Below are 24459 nucleotides of genomic sequence, written 5' to 3'. Positions count from 1 at the left end.
TTGTGGGAGCTTCATCAAGTTGTGGGAGCTTCATCTCAAGAAGAGACTGGACTGCCATTTGTCAGAAATGGTGTAGGGTCTCCTGCTTGAGCGGGGTGGTGGTGGGTGTTGGACTAGATGACCTATAAGGTCTCTTCCAACTCTCTTAATCTGATCTGATCTAAATTAGTGGCGCTTAAACCAGCCTGAGCTCACCCATTTCTATATGTCCCCTTAAAAAGTAAAGAAACATTTTTTTCTCGTTAAGGCGTAAGATTTATATAAAACTGCCCAATAGAAAGTTGTTCCGTTTAAGGAAGCAGCGCGTCCACAGGCAACGAGGAAACGTGGCTGAGGGTCCCTGTACCTATCTCTAAGCCTGTAGAGGGGGTGAAACACACCGTTGGCAAATTAACCTCTCTGTTCTGCTTCTATCAATTATTACCTCTATGGGAACTATTAACTGACGTCATTTCCTGAGAGCCGCCTCGCAAGAACCGGAAGGCGCTGGCCGTTTGCGAATCTTTCGGAGCGGGTGGGAAGGAGCTCCCGTGGTGTGTGTGTGTGTGTGTGTTGCCATGGTTTTTTATTTCACGTCCAACGGTAAGAGTGGCCTGGCCACAAAGCTCACAACTCTTCTCAGATATAAGTGGATGCTTCTATCTGGAACTGCTTTTCCTCAGTTGATATTACGGATTACGACTCTGGTTATCGCCAGCCACTAATGTTTCGGTTGGCGGATGACGGATTTTTGTGTAGTTATTGGTCCAACCTAGGGGTCCCCCAAACTTGGCCCCTTTAAGAGCTGGGGAATTCTGGGAGTTGAAGTCCACAAGTCTTAAAGGGGCCAAGTTTGGAGACTCCTGGTCCAACCCATCCAGTGGCCTCTGCAAGATGTTCTGTTATCCCCGAACAACCCAGCCGGGGCAAGTTAGCCGTGCTAAATAAGGTGGAGGTAACTTCCCCACTCCAGAAAAAAATTAGGAGATTTTTACAGAAGGCAAATGGAAATGGGTGATGAAACTAGAAACATCTTCGCTCAGATTTGTGTGGTGGGTCCATGAAAAAGTGATCTTGATTTTATGTCAGTTATGCTCTACTTTCATCATAAAATTTTATTTACTCAACAATGCATTTTCAGCACCGTATTTGTACAAAACATTCTATAAACTCAAAAGTCTATTTTCATTATACATGTAGAGTTTTCTCTCTATAAGAAAAGGTACAATACATTGTATCACCTTTGTATATTTTTTGGAGAACTGCTGTAGTGCAAACCCCTTTCCCCACATTTTGCTCATTCTCACATATACTATGCTTTCAATCAGAATTCAAACACTTTCTAAGACTAGCAGGCAAGTTCCCTTTTTGTATTATTATTAATCTTTCTCTTTGAAGAAGGGAACATTAATGGATTTCCTCATACATATGTTATACACTACCATTTCATAAATAAACCACGTCCATATGTTATCGTTTCTTCAACTGTCGTGGTTATATCTGTAGTCTTACCATATCCAGCATTCTCAGAGCATATATTCTCTTCTGTTAGCTTTTTCTTAAACACTAACTTTTATGGAATTCTATCTGGCATAGTACTATAATTTCTAAAGTATTATTCCAGCATTTCCTCACTTCAAACATAATATAATGAAGATTCATTTTAATACCATTCATTCATTGTTTAGCACTTTTCACCCATTTCTAAAATAGTGTTCTTTACGTCTTGTAACCTTAACCGTTCCTTGCTCTCTTTAACCACATTTTTTCCACATTTTTAAAGAACTTTCATTTTCTCCCTATATGTATCATAATATATATTTCAGAGCCTATCTGAAAATAATACTGGGGCAACTGATGTTTTTAGAACACAATTAGTTATTTCTCAGCTTAGGAAAACATATAGTGATTCTGACATTGGGATATGAATAGGCTTAATAGTTTTGATATAGCTAAATGTTTTGTATCTGTTTATCTATGTAGAGATAAACCTTGCATATCTGTGCATACTTTTTTCTTTTCTATCCTTCAGTTGTTCCTTCTGTTTATACAATTTATATGGGAAAAGACAAGTATGAAAGTAAGTAAAACATTCCTTTGATTTGCATCAAAGAGATGTGATCTATTGACAATTCATGCATCTTCTATAACAATTCTTTTTTTAGCTTCCAATTGCTTGGGAATTCACTCTCCCCTTCTTTTGGATATCAGCATTTTTTAGAATGGCGGGATGGTTATTAGTTTTAGGAAATGAGTACCCAAATCAATATTGATAAAATGTTGGATAAAAATATAAGCAGACCATCAGGATGATACAAGAGTTGAGATAAATTTTATAGTTGTGAAGACAAATGATTTAAAAAAGTGAAATTTGGACAGAAAGAAGAAACTGATTAGGTAGATTGATGGTGAAGAAGTGAAAGAAGACAAAGTTGCAGAAAAGCCAATTGAATTAGTTTGTCAGTAGAAACTATTTAGAGCAGCGATGGCAAACCTTTTTTGGCTTGCGTGCCATAAGTGGGGGGGCGCAGGGGGGTAGTGTGGGGGCGTGCCGCGCCCATAATGCAATGTGCGACCCCCCAGTGCACATGCGCACACTACAGGCGCGACCCTCCCATTTTTTGCATGCTTTTTTTGCCCTCCCCAGGCTCCAGAGGCTTTATAGGAGCCTGGGGAGGGCAAAAACAGCCTCCCCCCCCCCCCCGGAAGCCCTCCGGAGGCTTGAGGGACCTTCAGGACGCTTCCCTGAAGCCTCCAGAGCAGTCAAAACGAACCTCCGAGCAAACCGGAAGTGACCTCCGGTTTGCTCGGAGGGTCATTTTGAGCTCTCCGAAGGCTTGAGGGACCTTCAGGATGCTTCCCTGAAGCCTCTGGAGCAGTCAAAACGACCCTCCGAGCAAACCGGAAGTCCGTTCCTGAACTTCCGGTTTGCCCGTAGGGCCGTTTTTTTGTGCTCCGGAGGCTTCAGGGAAGCTCATGAAGCCTCTGGAGGGCCTTAGGGCAGGGCGGGGGAGGCTCTTTTCGCCTTCCCCAGGCTCCTATAAAGCCTCTGGAGCCTGGGGAGGGCGGAAAATGGCTTTAAAAAAGGGTGAACTCAGCTGGCCAGCGTGCGCATGCTCGCTGGCCAGCTAACAGGGCAGCGCCTTGCGTGCCCTGACAAATGGCTCCGTGTGCCACCTGTGGCATGCGTGCCACAAGTTCGCCATCACTGATTTAGAGCTTTACTTTACAATTCCTCACACTCGTTAAGATTCTTCTTCTAAAACAAAAGTTTAGCCAGATATTTGCTTGTTTTGTTTTGGGTATAGAGCAAATATCTGGCTAATTTTGTATTCTTAGAAGAGGAATCTTAAGAACTGAGAGAAATTAGTGACCAAAGTAAAGTTCTAAATACATGTAGTCCTCCGCTTACAATCACAATTGAGCCTAAAATTTATGTTGCAAAGTGAGGCAGTCGTTAAGTGAATTTTGCCACATTTTGCAACCTTTCTTGCCACAGTTGTTAAGTGAATCTGGCTTCCCCATTGACTTTAATTGTCAGAAGGCCCTAACAGGTGAACACATGAAGCCTGGGACACTGCAAATGTCATAAACGTGAGTCAGCTGCCAAGCGTCTGAATTTTGATCACATGACTATGGGGATGCTGCAATGGTTGTAAGTGTGAAAAACGGCCATAAGTCACTTTTTTCAGTACTGTTGTAACTTTGAATAGTCCTTAAATGAACTGTTGTAAGTCAAGGATTACCTGTAGTTTCTGTGGACAAATTAATTGCAGCAAATTACTACAGTATTGATTCCTGCATTCCTAAGAGTTCACTCTGAAACTCTGAACCTGCTGACTTAACAGAAATATGTAAAATGTTTTTAAGATTGACCTTTCATCATAGGACCTGGAAATAGCCAATATAGCTCCAGTTTTTGCAAAGAACGTTTGCATGTGGAATTAAGAATTGATGGGAACCTAGAAAATGATTAATTAACATTTCTTACAGGTATTACAATGAGTGTGTTCAATAAAACCGCCAAAAAGTAAATTTCTTTTTGGGAATCATTAAAATTGAATTAAAAATAATTGTCAAAATTGCATTGCCTTTCTACCAATCTTTATAATATAACCATTTTTGAATCTTATTACTTCTAATCATCAGGCTTCTAATAAGATTAAAGGATGCAGGAAAGAGGATCCAAAAATAAGCAAGTAAAATAACTCACCTGTGAGGGAAAACTGTGGGTTTTTTTAATTTATAAAAAAGTAGCAGGGCACGATAATATGTGGATAAAATTATCCATGGTATGGAAAAGTGGAGAGTAGCTATTTTTTCCTTTACTTATACAGGCAGGATCCTTTTGTAATATTCAAATATTGTAGAATCCAATGGAAGAGATTAAGAACTGATAAAAGGAAGGGTTTTTTTTAACTATGGCATTTGTTACCAAGATATAGTTGCCAATGTAGATGGTTTTAAAGAGTGATTAAACAAATTATTAGAGGATTAAAATGCAAGGTCTGCTACTTATGATGACAACTTATTGCCTCCATTATGAGAGCTGTGCTGGGAGAGAAAATACCCCTGTGCTTATGTTTTACTTCCTAGTGACATTTATATGGCCATCTTGGTCTAGAATGGTTTGAATCAGTAGGATTATTTATTTATTTGGTTCTTTTGAGTCAGCGTTAGCACCTGGCAACTGTTTGGACAAGTCCTTGCAGGTTTTTTGGCAAGAGTGCAGAAGAGGCTTGCAGAAGATAATGGTTTTATTATCTTCAAGTAGGTAGAATCATATTCAAGGATTGCAGAAATAAGGAGAATACAGTATTGAGAAGTTGGAAAAATCTTATCATTTGGAATATTTGTTAAACCATATTTATAGATTGCTGGTGAAATAGAATCTGGAAAGGTCAAAGACATGATTAAATGGATACAAATTTTGAATGTAATAATAAAGATTTAATAGTAGGAACTTCAAAGGAAGAACATAAAATTTACTCTGAACATTTATTTGGAGTAAATTGGTATAAGATGTTTTGTGGTTGGTACATTACTCCAGTTTTGCTAGAGTGGATAAATCAAATTCAAAAAAATATTGTTGGCAGGGTGGTTCATTGCAGTTTTATTTCTGTAAGTCGCCCAGAATTATGGTGAGAGAGTTGGGTGGCCATATAAATATTTTCAACAAATAAATTAAAGAAGTTTTGAGAATATGCTCTGGCATCTGGAATAGCTTTGTATCTTAAAAGTAAATCAGACACAGGTTTCAACTCAAACCGGAAACCATTCTTAGATTATTATATACATGGATTAGTTGCATGTGAAAAACGTGGATTTATTTGTCCATAGAAATTACATGTAATTTTGTGAAGGAGATGCTTGAATCGGAATAGATTTTTCATAATATGGAGTAATCTTAACACAATGTTAATTACATTTCCTAAGTTATATTGTGTTAACCAAGATTCTTGATATGGTACTTGATGTACAGTTGATATAGTCTATATATGGTACTTGATATAGTCACCACTTAATGAGATGGACAGGAAACAAATTTAATAATAAATTAAAATGAAATAATATCATACCCTTTGCCTAATTCAGTGACACACTCCCCTGACCCCACCCTTCTCAATTCTCAACCTTTATCTTTAAACAGGTGGAACATTTCTTTTGTTCCGCGGCAAATGTAGTAATTGTGAGTGTAGTGTACAGTTTAAATTACATTGTGTCGCTTTTGTAGACAATCAACTAAAAAGATAATGTAATTGATAAGTTGGAGCAAGAAATCTTCCTCACCCACCAATGTTTTCACGATTGCTTTTATTTATTTATTTATATTTATTTATATTTGGTGCTTCTAGACCGCCCCCTCTCCCAGAAGGGACTCGGGGCGGTGTACAGTCCATAGAGAATATCACAAAGTACAATAAAAAATTAAATATGTACAGTTTGGAGGAGGTTAAAATGCAATTAAAAGAACTGTACAAAGCTAATATAAATATAAGTTTTAAATCCCTAAAACAGACACAACAAATTGAAAAACCCCTAAGATAACCAGATAATAATACATTTGCCAGGAGGGACAGTTGTAATTATGCCAGGCCTGCTAATCGGAACAGGTGAGTCTTCAATTTTTGCCGGAAGGAGCGGAGGTCAGAAGTGGTTCTAATGTCGGGGGGGAGGTCATTCCAGAGGGTTGGGCCCATCACAGAGAAGGCCCTACTGCTTGGTGTCGCCCGTTGGCATTGCCTAGTGGACGGCACCAGGAGAAGTCCCTCCCTGTGTGAGCGAATTGGCCGCAGGGATGTATGTGGGAGGATGCGATCCCGCAAGTAACTAGGTCCCGTGCCATGGAGCGCTTTAAAGATGGTAATTAGCACCTTGAAACGCACCCGAAAAACCACAGGTAGCCAGTGCAGCTCGCGCAGGAGAGGTGTTACGTGGGAGTACCTTGTACTCCCCATCACAGCCCGCGCGGCTGCGTTCTGAACTAACTGCAGTCTCCGGGCGCGTCCCAAGGGCAGCCCCATGTAGAGGGCGTTGCAGTAATCCAGGCGGGACGTCACCAGCGCATGAGTGACCGTGCGTAGGGCATCCCGGTCCAGTAGGGGGCGCAATTGGCGCACCAGGCGAACCTGGTGGAACGCCCCCCTCGCCACGGCTGCCACATGGTCATCCATTGACAGCCGGGCATCAAGGAGGACGCCCAAATTGCGCGTCTGTTCCACAGGGGGCAATTGTTCGCCCCCTATGGCCAGCGATGGAATCAGCTGGCTGAACCGAGGTGCCGGTAGCCACAGCCACTCGGTCTTGGAGGGGTTGAGTCTAAGTCTGTTGTCCCCCATCCAGACCCCGACGGCTTCCAAGCACCGGGACATCACTTCGACAGCCTCGTTGGGGTGGTTTGGGGTTGAAATATACAGCTGAGTATCATCAGCGTAGAGGTGATACTCAACCCCAAAACCACGGATGATCTCACCCAGCGGCTTCACATATGTGTTGAACAGGAGAGGCGAGAGGACCGACCCCTGTGCACTCCACAAGTGATCAAATAGATGTTGTAAAATAGATTAAGTTATCAAATAGATGTTGTAAAATTCATTTTGAAAAGTGAAATTGCACCGTATGCTTTGTGCAGCGTTAAAATACTTGCTATGTAAAATAAGCTGTATTCCCATTCATCTAAATTTGGTATTTGTAATAAAGAAGATGCTAATATACAAATTAATATTTAATTGAGTGATAAATCAGTTGGGCTTCTGTAACCCTGGTGGACAAAATGTTTTTGTTAAGAACTACTTTTTCTCATGAGTTGTAAGCTAAATGATGAGTATGATTGTCATATGCACTGGGTGAAGCCACAACGTAAAGTAGTCATACTTTTTTCTCTCTGACATTCTGTAACATTTCTCTCTTTCTCTTTCTAAGTAGTAATTTACAAGAAACTACCAGACAACTATTATTGATATTTATACTGTACTGATGATATTTATATCTTATAACTTATGTCACTGAAACTACTGTACATTAAAATAACCTGAAGATTGCAAATGACTTATGCTTGTTCCCTAGTATTATTTTTTACTAAAGAACAAAAAATTTAAAAAATATGTTATCTCAGAAACGGGCATAATATATTCTTTGTCTTCTGTTTGAAAAGAAAAAGAAAAAACAATTTATGTGAACACGATTAGAGTTCTAATCAATTTTGCTTTGCCTTTTCTTTTAGATGAAGATCTAATAAAATATGGTTGGCTAGAAGATATTTGGTAAGTACTTAAAAGAGCCTACTTTTGTATAATGAAATCCTTTTTCATATGAAACAATCTTTCTCCTCCCTAATAATTAGTTGTTAGCATCCTTTCTGGACTCAGACTTAAAATATGAGATGAAATCCTATTTCTGATATTATGCCATACCCAAAAAAGTGAGATTCTTTCCCTACCTCTCAAATGTAAAAGTGTTCTGGCATATCAGTTGCCAATTTTCTAGTTCTCTGCATAAACAAATGCTGCTTTTTTTTTTTTTTAAAAAAAGAGTTCATTTCCTGTTATCTTTTTCTGCTTTTGGAGGGTTTTCCCCCAGTTTCCAGTAATAAGTTTCCAACCTCCTAGTTCCATTTTTGTAGTCTTCCCAAACAAGTATATTCTGTCAAAATGTTTTTCCTGTTGTTTTCATGCCTGTTTAAAGACTTGACTGCAAGAATCACAAGAGTACTGGGAAATAAATATAATTTTAACTCAGCATCAAAATTGACGACATTTTATATCATCTCATATGCAAATAAAATTAACATGACCATGCTTAATTGTAATGCAATTTCTTTGTTTTTTTACTGTGTTATCTGAACCAAATTGTTGTAGTATGTAGAGTATGGTTTATAATCTAACAGAAAGTATGTTTTATCCAAAACAATCATAGCTAAGCAACTCATGACTTATTAAGTGTGTGTATGTGTAATTAATTATAGTTACTATGTAATTATGGTTATATATATTTTATATATAATATTATATATTTTATATACAATTTAATTATATTATAAGCATATGTAAATATTCTCTTCCATAGAGATAATTAAAAATATTCAAATAGTAACAGATTTCTTAAAAGTTTCACAAAAACTGCCAGGCTTCATACAAGCCACTCAAAGCTCATATTGCATTTTCCCTTCACGCTCTCTTATATCCCAAGGACTCAGAGGCGTTCTTACTTAGCAACTACAATTGCGACTGCCAACTCTATTTTTAAGTACCACATTCATAAGTGGAAAATCCTGTGACAGTGATAGGTTTATAACATCACTTCAAGTTCATTAAGTGAATCACCATGGTCGTTAAATGAGATATCATGCAACTGCTACTTGAGATTCTACTTCCATATATAAAATATTTATATTTTGCCTCTTCATACAGATTTTGTAAGACAGCAAACTATGTAGGCTGGAAATGAGGTGCACTATTTAAAGCCAATTATTATTTAATACAGCAGCATTAAATCACTAACATTGCTAGTCAATAATATGACTGATTTGGAATGAATTTCAGCTTATCGGCCATCACCCATCCTGTTACTGATTCCAGACATCTGTTTTTAATGAAACAGTTTCAGGATTTGATATTAGTTTTAGTAAGTAAAATTGGTGCTTTATGGTCCTTCGAGTTGAAAAGCATGATAAAAATGAAAAATATATAGTAAGACTTTGGCACTTCTACATATGTATGTATTTCCTGAAGAGCAGAATTCCCCAGTCTTGACAAAAACAGATGTGTGGATGTGAACTCCCAGAATTTTCAACTTCAACTGTGCTGGCTGAAGAATGCTGGGAGTTGGAGACCACACATCTGGAAGTTGACAGTGATGGGAAACTGCTATAGATCTTTTGGGCTTAGCTCTTAAAGCCTGTGTTTTGCAATTGCTGTGGAAAGCAGTTTGTGAATCCTAAAGGGGAGACTTGTCAGCTGGACGCTTTTGTGTTATTATACAAGTGTTGTATGAGAAGTAAATTCTCCACCTCTATAACATTAGTTTAAATAATAATATTTTAAGAAATGAAATAGGAAAATAACCCTTGAAATGAGTTCTTACCTCTATTTACTTCTTTGTGTAATCACCATTTACTACATATTACTCCAATGATGGCCAAGCTTCATAAATCTATCACAAAGTCCTCCACATAATGTCTCTTCATCCAGTCCTTTCCACCACTTGAGTCAAATGCATGCCCAGCAAGGTATATATTTTGGAGTCGGACAGGCCCATGTACGTACAGGCAAACAAATAAATAAATTCAGTGTTGGGAAAAGAGAGAACTAAATGGCACCAAATCTGGACTACATATGGTGGACAGAGAGTAAGCTAGGGAAATCCATCTTTGCAATTGCTTCTTCAAGAGGTCTGAGGCCATTTGAAATGTTACAGAGAAAGTTCCTTCTTGTCCTTTTGAATTCTAATTAATTATTGTTTTAAAGTGACAAATGTAGAAGAGGTGGAAAGACCCTCAAATATGGAATTCTGTGATGGGCTTTGATAAATTTGTTCATTGTCCAAATTTATAGCAAATAGTGGTAATTATGTGGAGAAGTAAATGCAGATAATTAAGGCATCATTTTAAGAATTATTATTTTTATTTCATTTATTAACTTTTATCTAAATTAAAGCTATGAAGGTGGAGGTATTGCTTTTTATTCAAACCTTGTTAGAGTGGAATGACCCTCCCAGCTTCAGCTACAAGAGGTAGTAAGTCTCCTAAATACTGATTGCCAAGGGCAACCATGATGTGATAAGTGTTCCTTTCATGTTTTTTAATGCCTTTTGGAAGGGCTTGCAAGAATATGATGAGAACTAAAGTGCTGGAATGTTTGTATCTTAGGTGTCATTTCCACTTTTTTCCCTCCCCAAATACTTATTTATAAATATTTTGTCTCACTTTGATACTGGTGCCCAAGAAATCCATTAAAGAATAGATAGTTGAATAACAGAGCCAATTATTCACATCTATTAAGTTCTGGCCTCTGGAAGATACTAAAACTCTAAGCATCTATTTGAGATGATTTATGAATTTGCCTTATTCATTGGTGGAGAAATGGCCTTGGCAAGGTTAAGCACCGGATTTTATTTGCCAATTTCCAGTGCTGTTTTCATCTGAATCACTGGAGGGAGTATTTGACCTTATGTCAATATTTTTCACCATAGATTTTCCTCTTTTGGTTTCCTTTTCTTTGGATTCTCAGTCCTCACTCAGAGATTTAACATGTTAAGACAGAATTCTTCTCCATACTATTAAGTGACAGACACCACATGATAACAATATCTAGATGTATTATGTCTGTGGGAAGGATACTGAATCATAATTCCTATCAAACCTTTGCACTTTGTCTAGGTTTCATGTGGACAAGCTCTCCTCAGCACATGTCTACCTCCGGCTACATAAGGTAACTGGCCAGCTTTGCTTGTTTTGTTTCATGCATCCATGAAAAGTTGCGGGATGGTGCTTTCATAGCTACATAACAACAATGCACAAAATTATGCAGAGTTGTACACCAATAACTATGTACAAAATCTCCCTTTTCTAGCGGCAGAAATTTGTAGTTTCCCAAAAACATTGGTGTTCAAGAACGGCCCGATTGAACATTTGCGACGGTGGTTTGATTTTTTAAAAAATGTATGGACCATGTCTAGAATTCTACTTTCAGTGTTGGAAGACTTCCAGAAATTTATCAAACTAAAATTCTTTTTGGATTCAGCTGAGCATAATTTTCATACTAGGCATAGTAATCTATGAGGAATAAGAACTGAAAAAATATACTTGTTTACATCCTTATGCCTTAAAAACAAAGTCATCCAAAGGAGTCTAATCAAATAGTGCTCCGGACTCATCAGTTTAGATAGCCAAAACTCTGGGATTTCAATCATGGAACATACGATCAGTTTTATTCTCAAAACATCTAAGCAAGATGTGATAGTGAGCTATATGGTTTTCTTGCTTTTGATTTGTACCATGCATCATCTTAACAATTATGGCTTGCATGATATGCTTGTATGGCTTATGGCAGTTAGTGAACCCAGAGTAATTGTATCTTTGTCTACAAACCACGATTTAAAAATGAATGGCTTGGTATGACATGTGAAATCTGTCATAAACTGATTTAATTGTGTGCAAGAAAGATCAAGGTAGACTTAAAAAAAACAATGCTAAGTAAAATTGTTCATCACAATAGCAGCAAATAATCTTGTAACATTATATAGAACAACACAATTTTAATGATGCAGTACTTTAAGTTTCCAGTCCAGTGCATAATTTGCATGAAATGAGTTCTAGTCCAGGAAAGCTTATATCATACTGTTACTCCTTTTAAGCCATTGGCATTTTTGCTTATGTATCTATAAGTTGAGTGCAAGGGACTGTGAAATTTTTCACAGCATGTTCTCTGCATTCTCACACCTAGGATGCTCATATCCACCTTGATTTATTTTAGGGGCAAACAGTGGATGATATTCCTAAGGAGGTTTTGATAGATTGTGCACAGCTTGTGAAGGCCAACAGCATTCAAGGTAAAATTTTGCCTATATGAGAAAGTGAGTCAAAAAATATTACAAGGATTTTGAGTGGGGAGTCAAGGAGGAAGGCTTTTGAATGTGGGATTAACAAAGAATACCTAAGCTTCAGAGCCTAGAACAATAGGAATCATTTGGACATTTCAAAATATGAAAAAGATTGTCCTAGCAAAAGCATAAGGTTTAATGGTAATTATGGTAGTTTCAGCCAGGTAGATGTCAAATTGTAACTGAAGACAGGATAGAGTGTAGCACAGAAATAGGGAATGTTGTAGTTGTGGGTTCAAGTAACTTCCAGATAATTCCTTAGTGCTCACGAAGTTCCTTATCCTATTTAGTTTTTATTAAAAGACTTTGCTACAAGGTAAAACTCAACCATCATACTGTATTTACACACAAGAATGTCGTTGGCTCCTCAGAGTTCCTCCCGAGACAGTAAAGAATTTCTAGATTAGTTTGCATTGTGATAAAATTTATGTTTTGTGATCAGTCATGTCTCCCATAACAATCATTTCTGTGAACATCTATGCCTACCTTAAGCGTGCCTACTACATGCTCTTTAAATTCCAGGTGTACCCTGTCCCCAACAGATTGCTTTGATCTAGCATCTGCCCATCTGATATACCAGTGTGTTGAACAGAGAAAAGCCACTCTTATACATGGGTCAATATTCGAGTTAATATTCAAGTAGTTGCCTCTGTAAGCCATCTTCTTCTCCTACTTCAGATCTCATCAGGTGCCCATGGGGATCTCCCTCCCTCCCTCCCTCGCTCCCTCCCTGTGTTATTTTATGCTCCCTCTCTTCTACCTAATCCAGAAGTTCTTGGGTTTCTGGAATGCTTCTATTTTTCTGGTTTGCTCAAAATTCCAGACCTAGAACTTTACAACTGCTGGGTTTGCCTGCTTGCCCTCTAGGAGATATGAGCAATGGAAAATTGAGGTTTGTACTCTGTTCTGTTTTATATCAAGGGGGATACTGCATGAAACCTATAACAAATTGAGCCGAATGCTTATAAAGTACGATCTCTTATACCATAGGCCACCAAGCAACTCTTAAGAGATGTTTTTTAGTCTTGAAAACCAGATCTGTGCCTTAGATTCTACAAACTTTTCTTGAGGAAATATTAGGGCACCATGGGCATAAGATAAAAAAAAAAGCCTCAGTGTAATCTCATAAATTTTAACGTTTTTATCCTGCTGTATCTGCCATTGACTTGGACCATATCTCAATAACTGGAGAGGGCATTCTAGGCAGATACAAAATGGGTTACAGCAGGGGTGTCCAAACTTGGGAACTTTAAGACTTGTGGACTTCAACTCCCAGAATTCCCCAGCCAGCCATGCTGGCTGGGGAATTCTGGGAGTTGAAGTCTACAAGTCTTAAAGTTCCCAAGTTTGGACACTCCTGGGTTACAGAGTAAGTGTTCAAAAAGGCCCAATACAATATTAGGGAATCAAACACAAAACTGAAATTTCAGAGTCCCAGTTTCAAAGCATCATTCAAAAATTTCATGGACCAAATCATAATTTGGGTATTTGAGGGCTAAGTACAAATTTATTGTTGAGCTTTTGGGAGGGAATGTGGATAAAACTAAAATTATAAAATAGTAAAGAATGTGGAGCCTTTTAATCCAATTCCTGTCAGAGTAAAACAGTCTGAAATCCCCAAAGAGCTTGCATGCAGCCTCCCAGATGGCTCCAAAATTGCCATCAAATTGTATAGTGATTTTTAATAGGATAGAACAGTGGTTCTCAACCTATGGTCTGTGGACCCCTGGAGAGACCAGGATGTCACAGGGAGTCTGTGAATATTTGATACAGTCTAGTGCTTTAAATCTTGACTTAAGTCTTGGTGGTCTGAGGCCACGCTGCATGACCACAAAAAGTATTTAAAGGGGGTCTGTGATAAAGAAAAAGGTTGAGTACCACTGGGATAGAAGAAAAATGTTCAATAATTTAAATTAAACCTAGCCTTTGTCCTGCAGTCATTTTTGAAATGCAGCCTTTGGTATGCTACTCAAAGTCTTAAGTATGTCCTCAAAAAATGGATGTGTGTGGAACAATAAATGTTGCATTAGCCAGAGTTCTTTTCAATTTATGTCAGTTTTGAATAAACAAACTCCATGCTTCAAAGCTAAAGAATAATAGCAAAATGTGTAGGGCTATATGCGGAGGATTATAACTGTTGAATTATGACTTGTATTTAGATACTCCTTTCGTGCCTTGACTATATCATGGGAAGCAGATGGTTTGTTCAGTTGTTGTCTTTCAAAACTTCATCCCGAGAATCTTGGAACTTCTCTTTAATTCTTGGCATTGCTTCCCTGTTCCTGCAGGAGTTAGACAGATGAACGATTGAGAGTCTCTAACTAGTACCTTTCTGGGGAAAACTGGAGCTAGGAGTCAGTTGTTCTGAGTCTCAATTTTTAGCAGATGTGATATAGCATAATTGGGTAGTATTGTGGGAGCTGATGAGATCTCCCACTCTTTCTGCCTCTTTTACATAATTGGAAACACAGAAGGTATTTCATGTTTCTTGGAAAATAGCTTAGCTGTAGATACTGTATTCGTACTATGTAAATGTTTTTGATCCTAATTAAGGTATTGAGAAAGATGCCCAGAAATGGGCATAATTACTCTTCTTCTGTATAATTACTCTCTTTTTTAGGCTGCAAAATGAATAATGTCAATATAGTGTACACCCCATGGGCCAACCTAAAGAAAACAGCAGACATGGATGTGGGCCAGATTGGTTTTCATAGACAAAAGGATGTAAGTATCTTATTCCTTCCCTGATCTCTCCAAAGGTTTCAAGCTACTTTCATCCAGCAGACCAAGAAGCTAATGGGAGACTTTGCTAATCGCATGTAAAATGCAGAAAGAGTATGTGGGAAAGCAGAAGCATCTTTGGCTTCTTCTCTCACCAGTAAAGTTAAAGCTGGTCTAGCCCATGAAAAGCCTGGGGCTGCATGGAGATCTGATACTGTTTGGAACCTTTGCAAGTTGCAATGCAAAGGGGTCAACAACATTGCCCCACTGTTAATTATTCAGTTCCCTAATATGATGCTCAGGTAAACTCCCATTGAATAACACTGTGTGAGAAACATTACCAATGTTTAAACTATGATGCCTTTTGTAGCAACTGGTTATACATGGCTTCCCTTTATTTCTAGTAACTTGATTGCAAGATTATTGACTTGACTTCTAATATTCCCATCTGCAGTTCCTGTGTTTAGAACATATCATGCATATGTTCTTGAAAGGACAGAATAAACAGCCATGTTAAGGGTACCAACAAGAGTTGACCAATGAAGCTCCATTCCAATCATCTTTGGCTAATAGCTATATTTGCTGTTATAATCTATATAGTTTCAGAAGGTTATCCACAACTGCTGGGATCAGTGCTCTCAATGGATTGTTATGATCACCTTTGTATACCTGGGAGAGGAGAAGTGCTTTGGTAGGAAAACATATGATACAAGGTCTTCCATCAACTTCTGCCTTCCTAGATTTAAAAAAATACCCCATAGAATTAGGTCTGGGAAAGGCTTCTGTTTTACTCCCCCAGCATGACTTATGGACCAGTGAAATGATTTGATTTAAATTGGTATTTTCACTGTTTTTCTTTGCCTTTAGAGACTTAGAAATATAATTTTAAGAGAGAATGGAGAATAAAAGCATGAAAGAAATTTGGAGAAATATCTCCAGCAACCTTAGTAAAATAAATGCCATACAATAATTAGAAAAAAATAGCAAGTATCTTTCAAATAGGAAGACTCATGCCTTTATGTTTGCTGTTTCTCCTTCAACTGAAATTTCCAAGCTCTTTTTAAAAAAATCTTTACAATGTATGTGATCTATCACCTTTTGAAGCTTTTATTTCTACATATTTATTTCTCTTGATAGAAATCCAGTCGCTGAATTATTCTTAGCCAACCTTTGGGAGAACCACGGCCTGGTTGACTGAGAATCTCCATAGACTCTTAGCCAACTCATTTTAGGAAAGCTAAGAGCATTGCTGAAGGACTTGGTTTTACCACTGATTTTTTTTTTAAAGGCAGAAGGACCTGAGAAATCCAATGAAAAAAATTCCATTGAGAGCCAGCCATTACAGAACATTATAAAGAACATAATACAGAAGTATAATGTTTATTATTTCCTTGAGAATAAATCTGGAGTTAAAATAGTTGTCAATTGCATGAATATGTGAAATTTGGCTGAAACCACACAGAAATTCTGCTGCTTCTTCCCACCTATTTTGAAACTATCAGCAATTATAGGAGTACAACTAACAAAGTTTACGAAGCTTCAATCCAGCATCTCTCCACAGGGCCTAACATGTGCATGTGACTTCAATCCAGGGTCATTTAGATTCCAATGAAGGGGTCACGGGGGCTAAGGACAGCAAGTATTCTTTTTTCCAAATGGGAACATACATGCTGGCTATTTGGCATGTTGGCTACTTTGAAGGCTTCCTACATTATTTTCAGCAGAGTGATCTAATATCCTGAGCCTGGAAAAATAAGTCCTTTCCAGTGACATCAGAGGGCTGTGAATGAAAGATGGGAGGCCCCTGCATTTTTTCAAAATGTATTTTTAACCAAGTGAAAGCAGAAAGTTACTGCCTTAATGTTTTTATTTGGTGAACTAGGTCAGTGTTTCTCAAACTTGGCAACTTTAAGTCCTGTGGACTTCAACTCCCAGAATTCCCCAGCCAGCTATTAAAGTCGCCAAGTTTGAGAAACACTGAACTAGGTGAACCTCAGGATAGTGTCCCGCTGTTCCAAAAGAACATCTGTCACTAACATTTAGAAGTGAATTCAGGACAATCAGAATATTCTGGTCAATATGACCAGGGGTTCTCTCCCTTTTTTAAGGCCTCACAGTAGAACAGCCTTCAGAAATTTTCTTTCTGCATTGACTTTATGGGGTTTGAGTATGTAACAGTATTTGGAAGGAATGGTGGTTTCCTGCCTGCCTGTACTTCGATAACTAATAGTGTGCAACCAAAGGAGCTCATAAAGTTTCAGAATTTTCTCTTCTTTAATTGGATTTCCTACATTAGCAATTGCTCTCCAGTGTTCCAAAGCTCTACTTTGAAAGGCAGAAACAAATCTTATGGATGCTATTTTCAGAGGGTTTCTGACAGTGGCTTCTGGAAGCATTGAAAACCCGATCTAAGTTTCCTTATCCCAATCTCAAATTCTCATGATTCTTTTCTTTTCCTTTATTTTGCAGTATGGATAGAAAATATGTCAGTGTCCTTGACACCCATCCTATATCTGTGGTGCCAAATACAATTTTAATCCATAGTCTGAGAATCAAAAAATTGCAGAGTTAGAAGTAACTATTTAAATCATCAAATCAAAGTTCTCTGAATGATTGCTTTACTTTGGTGACTTGGTGCCCGTAACAGTCATAGTAAAAACAAACATGGTGACAGGTGTGACCTTTCTGTAGTAATTTTTGTAGTAATCTTAATTGTATAAGCACTTAAGCAAGCAATAAGCACTTAGATTTACATACCGCTTCATAGTTCTTTTACAGCCCTCTCTAAACGGTTAACAGAGTTAGCATATTGCCCCAAACAATCTGGGTCCTCATTTTACTGACCTTGGAAGGATGGAAGCTGAGTCAATCTTGTGCCAGTGAGATTTGAACTGCCGAACTGCAGCTAGCAATCAGCTGAAGTAGCCTGCAGTACTGTATTCTAATCACTGCGTCACCTTGGCTCAATATCTCTTAAATGTCCACTTTCTTATTACATGTAAAAGTATTGGCTCTCCAAGTACATGACCATTTGAGTTGCTTCTACATCAGTGTTGCCTCAAGGAATAGAAATCTTAGTGTTATTCAAAATTAATTCCAACTACATTTTTTATAAGAATTACAGTTCTTTCCTGTCCCAAGGTGAAGATAGTGACAGTGGAGAAGAAGATAAATGAGGTTTTGAACCGATTGGAAAAGACCAAAGTGGAACGATTCCCAGACCTGGCTGCAGAGAAAGAAGCCCGTGATAGGGAGGAGAGGAATGAGAAGAAGGCCCAGATCCAAGAGATAAAACGGAAGGAGAAGGAAGAAACGAAAAAGAAAAAGGAACTGGAAGAGCTTAGGTGAGTGAGGAAACAGGTTCCTTCCTGCTATCCCTAGAATGGGCAGCTATGGAAGATCTGATGCACAGACAGTACCCATAAGTTTGGATGTTCAGTAGGTCATGGAAGAGTTTTGTTTTAAATTGTGAATGGAGGTGATGTGGCTTCTTCAACGTCTTGCTTGGATCTCAGCCCAAATCTTACTTGATTTCTCTCCTGTGCCCCTAAAGTTCCAAATAACTTTAAATAAAACTTTCTAATAATGGTAGTTAATGCCAAGATTTCAGCTTCTTTCTAATGATTCTGGAGGTCGTTTGTGCTGTACAATCAGCAAAATGCTCACATGCAACCTTGTTACAAATGTACGTTTTAATGGAAGAAATGTAAGAACTAGGTAATTAATTTCCTAGGGGGGAATGGATTGCAGCCTGCCCTACCCATATAGTCTGCTAATCAAAATATTCTCCTTTGCTTCTTCCTCCCTTTTTCTTTTTTGATGTTCCTTACAGACAACCAGGGTGGCCAGTTTCTGTAACTGCGCAGTATGTAGAATGGTACTGGTCCAATTTGATATTTTCTTGCTGGTCAACTACATTCTGCTATTTCAGAATAGTTGTCTCAAAATGTATCCTATCTGAGAAATTGTCAGTCCTTCAACAAAGGGCAGGACTGGTCAGGAAACATATGACACAATGATTCTAACTCTCGCTTATTTGTGTATCGTATAATAACAGTATATTGGAAGCCTAACTTTTTTATGCCCAAGAGAAAAATCCTGAAGATTTCAGCTCCATTCCTGCAGCCCCACAAAGAACTTCCCTTCCATGCCAGAGGGGAGCTGAAATCCTTTGACAGACTACAGAATGTTTAAGAGTGAAACGGGTACCAGCTGGGAGAGTTTCAGCTCTGTGTGGAGCTGAAATCCTTTGGCAGGCAGCTCTTTCATTCTGTCTGCTTAATGATCCAGGAGATCACTTAACAAGGGTAACCAGGAGTGCTGGGATTGTGATTGCTGAGCAAAGCGGTTACGTGCGGATTTCACTTAACGACTTCTTCGCTCAATAACTGAGATTCTGGTGCCAATTGTGGTCATCAAGCAAGGACTACCTGTAGTTTGTTTTTCTGTATTGCAGCTTTGTGCCTTTAGAGTTTACAGGAATCTTTTCAGGTTGTTTTGTTTGAGAGATTTTGAAGGTAAATTCAGCAAGAGCTGATATTGGTATGTGGTTCAATCAAAGGAAACTCCCAGTATTAGTTTCTAATTGGCCATATTACAAGTAAAGTTTTAAAGTTCAGTAAATAAGCATGCCAGCATCTTACTCTCCATTGTATAAGTCTTATGCTTAGCATTGAAGCCAAACCACTTTCGGATTTGTAGAAACTGAAATTTGAAATCTAGTCATGAATTCTAATTGTCACAATTTTATTCTACACTTAGACTTTTACCTTATAATTTACAATCTTACTTTTTTCTGTTATTGTCACTCACATTGAGTCTTATGTCACTGGCAAAATTCCCATTTATATTTATTATTTAACCTTAATAATGAAAATCTGTTTTCTTTTTACAGAAGTTACTCTTCCTTAATGAAAGCAGAGAATATGACTTCTAACCAGGTGTGTTTTTGATGCAGTCCATCATTCTCTTCCCATAGTTAAGTCTTGGCTAAGTCATGCATAGCCATTATATCTAATAGTAATTGATAGCATTACACTCCATATAATTTTCTAAAGGATCAATTACTCTTTTGAAAACAAATGCCAGCTTACCAATGTACTTGATTAAAAAAAGTATTATCTTTTATTTGTCCTGAATTTCCTCTAATTAGCTTCCTTGGACAATCCACAAATGCCCTTATTATAAGTCAAGGAAATAAACTTTTTTCTATCCACTTTTCCACATCATTTATAATTTTATACAGCTTTGCAGACAAGAAGACACCTTTTAGGTGTCTTCTTGTCTGCACTAAAACGTTTCAGGTATTGCACTAAAACGTTTCAGGTATTGCAGCCAGAGTTGGGTTGTTCCTGGTTCGGCCCAGATTGGGCGAACCGGTAGTAGTGGCGGTAGGTTTTGCATGCACGAGCAAACCAGTAGTAATAAAAATGGAAACCCACCACTGATTACACCCTTTCCATACAAAGAATGCCTCCAATAAATTGACATTTGGGACGCCATTTCTGCATGTGATGTGTGCTGTGAGATGAAAATGTTTGCAAACCTTTGGGATCATAGGAATGGAAGAATGTGTTTTCAATATTTCTTTCTCTGAGAAAGTTACAACAGTTAACTGGAAGAAAAAGAGGGAAAAGTGTTCTGATGTTAAATCTGTGGTGCTGAGTGGCCTAAAATGTTAAAATCATAAAATATCCCTTCTGACACATTTTTTGTCTTTCCTTTCACAGGATGGCAATGACTCCGATGACTTCATGTAAATCTAGGCACCCTCCTTGTGGACGATGAAGATGAATTGTGACATCTTAGCCTTTTGCTCAGGGTGCCAAACATAAGCAAATGAAATTGGGAGTCTCTTTACTTGTTTTATTGTGAGCAGAGAGTATCTGTTCGTTTTCCTGGGCAGATCATTCCAGTTAAAGTTCTGAAATCATCAGTTGTGACTCCAGAGCTATTAGGATGTCTTACTTCCTGGAGAGGCTGGATTTCGGGGTGTCTATATTTCCAGGATAGTTTGAGGAGAAGGCTACACTCAAGAGGCTTTGAGCCAGAAAATCAGTTTCTGCCTTAAATTTTCCTGGGGAGCAGATCTGGAATGTTTTGCCATTATCTTTTAAATATGCGTCATTGGGCTCAGAAATATTTTTATCTCACAGTGTTGGAGTTTGATTTTTTTTTGTTGTTTCCTTGGTTGTTTGGGTACCTGGTTGCACCAATTACAATTTGATACCTCTCATCCCTTAGAAATCTGAATTCAGAACAGCTGTGTTTCCATGGTTATTATACTTGGCTAGAATCCAAAACATCTTTCACCCAACAATCAGCATTGCTCTGCATTTGTAGCACATTGCAAAACCTGGTGCCGTCTTTGAGGAAAGAAGAATTCACTTTTGGGCTGCTTTTGTTATGTTTGGGTTCCTTGTGATCCTGATGCAGAACTTTATGTGGGTTGGGGTTTTTTTTGTTTTCGTTTTGCCTGCCCAGAGTTTGCATTGGAATAGTAGAGGAGCAAGGAAAGCTGCCACTGTTGATTTGCCATTCAAGAGGGCATTCAGAAGGTCTACCTCTTAGGTTCTTTTCTGACTAGCAGCGTGTAATAGTTCTTTGCGGTGAACATCAACCTCCCCACCGCTCCCCTGTAAAAAGCGAAAATTAAAAAAACAACAAAAGGTGGTAAGCTGCTTTCTCAATGTAGCATCTTAGTTTGGCATTACCCACTTTTTTCTTGCTTGGGGGATTTTGTCTGTTTTCTGTCTTGTGGCAATACCAGGGCATCTTCTGAAATGTAATAGCTATTGCATATGAAGTCAGGATCCTTAGATATGAAAACTGTTTGCTTAGCCTCAATAGGGAAAAAGACAAGGAAGAACTTCTTTATCTGAACAAGTGCCTCAGTATAAAAAAAAATTATGAGGGAAAATGGTATTGGCTACAATCTCTATAGAGTCCACAATCTCTAAACTAGAGAGCTTCTGGCAGGATGTTGGAGAAAAAAATTAGGTTTGTTCAGTTACCATATTTTACTGTATTTGCTTGTTTTCTGCGGTGTTATCACAGAACATGCAGAAAAAGTTAAAGGCTGGCCTTAACTTTTCCAAAGGCTTAAAGTTCTTAAATAATCCTAGAAAATGCCTTCAAAGTAGTTCAAGGTTCAGCATTAAAATTCTGTCACATTAGAAGTTACAGATGCTCAATAGGAACCTCCAAAATTAATTTTTTTAAAAAAAACCACATACAAAACTACACTGAAATTTGGTTCTGTATGCTTGTGTAGGGTTCCATGCCTTCCTGAAATCTTCTACAATGGTTTCTCCAACTCTCTGAAGCAGCATTTTTGAGTATGCAGGAAGAGAAAATAGTGCTAACAGAAATCTAGTTATGCAGCATTGGATCTTGGACCTTACTTCCAAGATGTATTGGGTCTGCAGATGAGGTTTCATCATCTTGTTAAAGAAAGATACATGCTAGTCAGTGTGTTTACACTAAAAAAAATCCCCAGAAAGTAAGCTGATTTATGAGAAGAGTAATACTGCATACACTAAACATAATACTTTTATTGGCAACTTTGTCTTACTACAAATTACTCAGAACAAAGACTATTTTTTCCCACCAAGAAACAAATACATGTATCTAATCATTGATTTCACAGAATGTAACTGATTTTCAGCAGGTTGAAATTGCTGAATATTACATTTTCAGTAAAAACTTGGCAGACTTCTATTGCAAATATAGTTTGTTTCCTTCTGAGACTTTACACAAAATTTGGCTCGACATTGCTGTTCTCATTCTCCTATAAAATCATTCATTTTTAAAGAGTTGCAAACAGCATATTGATTAATATTAACCTAGATAATTGACAAATGTCTATATATATATAAAAGCCAAGCTAAATAGTTCCTAACACAGCATCATGCCCCAGTTGTATTGTCTCAGATGGTCTGGCTGTTTAATACTATTTTTGGAAGATGAGACCTAGTGTAAAGAGCACTTATCTCCCTCCAGGAAGTTCAGTATTTTTAAAAGGTGGCTTCTTTAGGTTTCTAACCATTTGGGCTTTGTAAGAGTGATAATCTTTTACTGCTTGTAAAATGACTACTTTGATTTTGGAGACTAGCATAATCAGGATTTCAATGCAATGCAATCTGGGATCTTTTCCTTTCTCTTTGCTTTGGAACAAGGGTTTCCTTCCTTGTTCTCATTGACTTTGGGAAAGTGAGAGGATGAACAAAGTGGGAGAAATGATTCTAAATAAATTCTAAACATTCAGTATAAATATTTCATTTTTATTAAATATTACTTTAAACTTCAGGAAATATCAACTTCTCTGCAAAATAATTTTAAGAGGTGACTCAAGGGATTCTTCTGAATAATAGAACATCTTTAACCAATTAGAGGACATGTGTATTTTTTGTTTTTAATGTACTATGTTGTTGGCTTTGGGTTATATCCTGCAACTAAATTGTTGAGCTGTTGTTACCCTTACATAAATGTTCATTGCTGAGACTGCTGTTATTTTCTCACTGAAAGTCATCCAGTTTCCCCAAGTTCAGTGATTTTGTTCTGAAGGATTCAACCATCTGTATATAACTGTCTTCTGTCTTCACCTGAATCTTGTTCTAACTGACACATAAAACTATTTAAACCTATGATTGTCTATGGGTTTTTTAAATTTTAGATAATTTGGATTCCTCTTACATAGCTGAGACACGTGGACCAATTATGATCTTCAATGTTTCTCTGCATGTATTGGCAGAAATTTGTGCTATTATTCCCCTTAAATAATGCATTCTCTGTTTTCCCCTTTCCCCATCTTTTTAGTCATAAGATATTGGGTTGGACATTGTAAGATCTGTTTAAGCAGCCACACATGTAGGAGTGCAGAGAGAGAGACAGGAGTGATGAGAAATTGCTTAATTGATGCTTAAATTGCATCAAGTGATCATCCGGTCAATTGCATAACTTTCTTGCCTTCTCTGAACAGTATCAACCTTTCTCAAAGGTGTTGAAGAAGGTAATTTCAAGATAGTGAATTGGGATAAATTCTACTTTTAGGTATCTTTTTATTACATACTAGCTGATAACCCGGCATTGCTCAGGTATTTATTTATCCTAATCCTGTAGTAGAAAGGAAAAGCCCTGATTTTGGCGACAATTAAATTAGTTACAAATGTTTCCCTGCGCCCCCAGAAGCGTCAAGAAAAGTGATACCACCTTGTTGTTTTGCTAGCTGATCCATGATCATTTGGTATGCTTTTTTTCTGATCTTGATTTAGAAGTGGCTTCTTGTCTGTGATATTTGCACTAAGCAGTTCGCATTAGTCCTCACAAATAATCAGTCATGTTGAAAATGTAATTTTTAGTGTTGGATTTTCCCCCTTACCAGAAGGAGCCCCCATGTGGAGTACTGTGAAGCCATTACCATGGCAACTCTACTGCGCTGTACAGTAGAAACCATTTTACGGCAGTCCGGTAGAAGCCATTTTAAGGCACAACAGGCTGTATCTTAACAGAACACACATCCCAAGGGACGTTAGGGGTATCTTATCCCCACAGTATTTTCTTCCAGAGAGTAAGTCATCTGTGTACCAAGTTTGGTTGAAATTGCTTTCCAGGGATACATTGAAACATTTTAGATTTAAGATTAAAGTTTTGAATTTTTGA

At 37.8% G+C, this 24459-nt stretch overlaps 2 protein-coding genes across 2 annotated transcripts in view; one reads left to right on the top strand and one right to left on the bottom strand.

The window, feature by feature from the left end:
* LOC309386892 (uncharacterized protein) overlaps nucleotides 1-458 on the bottom strand; it is a 34061-nt gene extending 33603 nt beyond the window's left edge. The window contains exon 1 of the mRNA XM_081942797.1: nucleotides 425-458. The gene's annotated coding sequence lies outside the window, so the exon portion shown is untranslated. The remainder of the gene's footprint in view (nucleotides 1-424) is intronic.
* CCDC25 (coiled-coil domain containing 25) lies at nucleotides 429-23444 on the top strand. The gene is made up of 9 exons (XM_081942798.1): nucleotides 429-582; nucleotides 2012-2059; nucleotides 7703-7742; nucleotides 10856-10907; nucleotides 11952-12027; nucleotides 14699-14802; nucleotides 17941-18143; nucleotides 19694-19739; nucleotides 20529-23444. The coding sequence occupies exons 1-9, from the start codon at nucleotides 558-560 to the stop codon at nucleotides 20556-20558; spliced, it is 624 nt and encodes a 207-aa protein (XP_081798924.1). The 5' UTR covers nucleotides 429-557; the 3' UTR covers nucleotides 20559-23444.
* The last annotated feature ends 1015 nt before the right edge of the window (nucleotides 23445-24459 follow it).

Source organism: Natrix helvetica (assembly GCF_964273705.1).
Source record: "Natrix helvetica genome assembly, chromosome: 2".
Classification (NCBI taxonomy): domain Eukaryota; kingdom Metazoa; phylum Chordata; class Lepidosauria; order Squamata; family Natricidae; genus Natrix; species Natrix helvetica.
The sequence above is the reverse complement of the archived record's forward strand: the minus strand, read 5'-3'. Positions and strand labels throughout refer to the sequence as shown.